Raw genomic sequence first — 4,329 nt, 5'->3', positions numbered from 1 at the left:
GCCTAGTCTACTGAAAAGTTCTAGAAGCACAGAGCAGCCCAGCAGTCATGAGCACACCAGTGTCCAGATGGTAGTCGCTAAATAATAGCATTTCCCATTAAAAGAAGTCAGAGCTTCTCAGAGAAATGGCTAATTCCAGGTCTGGGGAGGGAAATGTGGAGGATGAGCCTGGACATACCAGAAAGCAAGGAAGATATCAAAGGCTACGAAAGTTGTGTCAAAATGATTCAGAAGCCAACTTGAATGAATTCCCACTGGCCAGAGATGCGAAAACTTGATCAATAAGAAGAAGAATAACCATAACAGAGTACAATACAACAAATGTGTTTAAATCTGTAAGTTCATAGTGAAAACAACTCAGTGGACAAATCTTGAGAATGCCAAAGAACGAACTCATTATTTTATAAACTGGTAAATAAAGGGAAAGAATCAAGGATATATATCCTGCCTTTCCTATACAAACTGTACCTCAGGGTAAACAAATAACTGATGAAAGGAAATCTCTGTTTACAGTATTTTAGCTAATAAACGAAGAAGAAATGATAGAATAAGAAGACCATCATTTTGCAACCCCTGCAAATTAACGGATCTAGGCAATGATCACCATGGCTGCAAACTGCACAAAAAGAGCCACAACCAGACACTATAACCCTCCTGATGGAAGTAACAATGCCACTTATGAAGCAGCCTTATTCTTTTTTTCTTTTTTTGTGAGGAAGATCAGCCCTGAGCTAACATCCATGCTAATCCTCCTCTTTTTGCTGAGGAAGACTGGCTCTGAACTAACATCTATTGCCCATCCTCCTCCCTTTTTTCCCCCTGCCAAAGCCCCGGTAGATAGTTGTATGTCATAGTTGCACATCCTTCTAGTTGCTGTATGTGGGACGCGGCCTCGGCATGGCCTGACAAGCGGTGCGTCAGTGCGCGCCCAGGATCTGAACCCGGGCCGCCAGTAGCAGAGCACACGCACTTAACCGCTAAGCCACGGGGCCGGCCCTATGAAGCAGCCTCGACCAAAACAAACCCCAAAACTTGAATCTAATCAAACCTCTAGATAAGAGCTGTCCAATAGGGGAGCCACTAGCCATGTATGACTGTCGAGCATGAAAAATGCAGCTAGTGTGACTGAGGAACTAGTTTTAATTTTACTGAACTTTGGTTAATTTAACTTTAAAAACTGATAATTCAGTTACTGGAAAACTTTTAAGTACCTTTGGCACAACTTGGGTATGTGCTTCTCCTTTTTCAATTGTAAATTTTAGGATATCTAAATGCAGATCAAGTATTTCTGAGGAATTTAGCATGCAAATTGAGATGTGCTATAAGCATAAAATATATACTGGATTTTGAAGACTTAGTACAAAAAGAGATTGTCAAATATCTCATCAATAATTTTTATATTGTTCACATATTGAACAACTCTTTTGGATATACTGGGTTAAACAAAATATAGTACTAAAGTTAATTTCACCTTTTTAAAATTACACATGTGGGTCACATTATATCTCTATTGAACAGCACTGATCTACATCTAACTACCCACTTACAGGAACTATGGGGGATAGCATAACTATTTTTTTTTGCTGTGTTCTGGGGGAACATTTTAAAAGTCATGGGATAGAATCAATGAAGTACAGAATGTAGAAAATCTTCTTCAGGAGAAACGAGCCAATTTTTTCAACAACAAAAAATATTGCAAAGAAAAATAAAAACAGATGGAGGGGGATCTTATACATTAAATGGGACTTAAGAGACACATCAACCAATCACTATATCAATCATTCATGTATCTATTATCTATCTATCATCTTATTTGATTGGCTCCCAATTCAAGCAAGCAAACTGTGAGAGTGTGTGTGTATGATAATCAGGGAAATGTGAATACTAATCATAATATTAATATCAAGGAATTATTATATAATACATAATAATATACAATCCCAATATTAAGGAATTATTGTTTTTTGGTATGAAAATGGTTCTACATATTTTTAAGAATTATCTCTTTTAGAGATACATTCTGAAATATTTACAAATGAAATGACATGATGTCCACAATTTATTTTTTTCTTTTTCCTCCCTAAAGTCCCAGTACATAGTTGTATATTCTAGGTGTAGGTCCTTCTAGTTCTTCTATGTGAGCCGCCACCACAGCAGGGCTACTGAGAGACGAGTGGTGTGGTTCTGCACCTGGCAACCAAACTCAGGTCACCGAAGTGGAGCATGCTGAACTTATTTTACCCACTAGGCCATCAGGGCTGGTTCCACAATTTATTTTTAAATAACCTGGGGGTAGGGAGGGAGAATGGAGTACGTGGGAGTGCACATGAAACAAGTTTGGCCATGAGTTGGTAACTGTTAAAACTGAAGATGGCTACATGAGATAGCATTGCACTATTTTACTTTTGTATATGAAATTTTCCATAATACAAATTTAAAAATAAGAACAACAACAAAAATCAACTTGAAGTGGCTCCCACTGGCCAAAGATGGGTCAATTTGAACATCAAAAAGAAAAATTACTCCAATAGACTGAAACATATCAGAATACATTTAAACACAAATTTATGATAAATACAAATTAAAACCTCATTGGTTACCTTTAAGGGTTACAAGGGCAATCAACGCATTCTGAAAGCTGGTAAATAAAGGAAAAGAATTAAGTATTTATCCTACCTTTTCTGTACAAACTGTATTTGAAGGGAACTAAATAGTTGATGTGAGAAAGTTCTTTTTAGAAATCCAATTAACAAGTGAAGGAGGAATGAAAGAATTAGAAAATTACCATTTTGCAACCCTTAATGGATCTAGGCAATAATCAAATCTCCTCTATTGGCTAGTGTCCCTACCTTTCCTATAAGTAAGCTTCGTCACCTCTGCATTGCTGATTTCCCTTACCCAGCCCTCTCCTGGCCAACTTCCCTCACTGCAGCTAAGCCATCATCCCTCAGGTCCCCCAGCTTCTGTCTTCCTTTGCTCTTGGCTAATGTCCCTCAATTCCCACTCCTACCAATATCCATCACCTGCTGGAGCCAACATAGCTCAAGTCCCTAAGGTTAATGAATGATTTCATCTTCTCTTGGCTTACCTCCCTCACCACCTACTGACACATGGCTCAACCCTCCATTCAACTTGCCTCTCACACCAAGGGTATTACCTTTCACCTCACCTACCTTCACAGCCTCGCTCTGCCTCATCTTCCCTGCATCCCTCCTTATGTCCCTCACAAGCCCCACCCACTATCCTTCTCTCTCTCTCTCACTCACCTGCCCTCACTGGCCACTTTCATCCCCCATCCCTGGTCAATGTTGTTCATAGCCTACTCCCACCACCAGCCGTAATACTCACCTCTTCCTGACTAATATCGTCCATGGTGCCCTTAGACAGTGGCAACTTGATGTCCTGCATCTTGCAGGCCTGTAGCAGGTTGTGGCGGTTGCTGCGCTTCTGTTCAAGCTTGGTCTCAATGGCTGTCACCTCCTTCTGTAAATGGGTCATTTCCCTAAGAAGATCCAGGGAGATACATGAGACCCAAATCTGGCAGGCTGCCTGCTCTACCTACTTCCCCCAACCCCAGGCCTGAACCCACTCACTTGTTGGCGCCCCCCAGTTTCTTACGAATCTCCTCCATCTCGTGATTCTTATCATTCACTTCTGACTTCTTGGCCAGGTGCTGATTCTTCAAGTCTTGTAGCTGGGCCATGGTCTCATCTATGATCTTCATGTGTCTTTGCTCCTCCTGGTCCCAGCAGGGGGAACAGGACAAGAAGTGAAGGCTTTCCCCATCTCCCCTTGCCCCCACCCTTTCCACCAGGCGGTTTGTTGGAGCCTCTCTCAATGAGCTCTGCTTTCACATACCCCCATCATCCCTTAGGCTTCTTTTATCTTTTGCCAAATTATTTGGATGCCCTTCCCCGCACACAGCATTATACAAGTTGCCTGCTGTAGAAAAGTTAAAAGTATAGAGAAAGTATAAAGTGGGGGAAAATCATTCATAATCCCACCAGCCAGAGATAACCAATCAACATTTTAGCAGTTTCCTCTGAGCATTATTTTTAGACAGCTTTACATAATTGAGACAAACTTTATATTCTGGCTTAATGTTATTCTTATAGTCTGATTGTGTCTCCCTAAAATTCATATGTTGAAATCCTAACCCCCAAAAGTGATGGTATTAGAAGGTGGGGCCTTTAAGAGGTGATTAGGTCATGAGAGCAGAGCCCCCATGCATGGGATTAGTGCCCTTATAAAAGAGATCTCACAGAACTCCCTAGCCTCTTCTGCCATGTGAGGTTACAATGAGAAGTCGGCAGTCTGCCCACTGGAAGA

At 40.9% G+C, this 4,329-nt stretch overlaps 1 protein-coding gene across 1 annotated transcript; it reads right to left on the bottom strand.

Moving 5' to 3' along the window:
• Positions 1 to 589: 589 nt before the first annotated feature.
• On the bottom strand, positions 590 to 3,771 carry LOC131400274 (structural maintenance of chromosomes protein 1A-like). The gene is made up of 3 exons (XM_058535072.1): positions 3,594 to 3,771; positions 3,349 to 3,502; positions 590 to 616 (listed from the first exon to the last, which is right to left on the bottom strand). Exons 1-3 carry the CDS (start codon positions 3,722 to 3,724, stop codon positions 590 to 592), a joined length of 312 nt encoding a protein of 103 aa, XP_058391055.1. The 5' UTR covers positions 3,725 to 3,771.
• Between the last annotated feature and the right edge of the window lie 558 nt (positions 3,772 to 4,329).

This window comes from Diceros bicornis, chromosome X (assembly GCF_020826845.1).
Source record: "Diceros bicornis minor isolate mBicDic1 chromosome X, mDicBic1.mat.cur, whole genome shotgun sequence".
In the NCBI taxonomy this organism is placed as follows: Eukaryota; Metazoa; Chordata; class Mammalia; order Perissodactyla; family Rhinocerotidae; genus Diceros; species Diceros bicornis.
The sequence above is the reverse complement of the archived record's forward strand: the minus strand, read 5'-3'. Positions and strand labels throughout refer to the sequence as shown.

Excerpts from the sequence above, each read along its gene's own strand:
- LOC131400274 (XM_058535072.1), bottom strand. The coding sequence starts at position 3,724 with ATGAAGATCATAGATGAGACCATGGCCCAGCTACAAGACTTGAAGAAT. Across the intron at positions 3,503-3,593 it reads AAACTGGGGGGCGCCAACAA|GGAAATGACCCATTTACAGA; the intron begins GTGAGTGGGTTC and ends GGATCTTCTTAG. Across the intron at positions 617-3,348 it reads ACGATATTAGTCAGGAAGAG|TTTGCAGCCATGGTGATCAT; the intron begins GTGAGTATTACG and ends CTTTTTGTGCAG.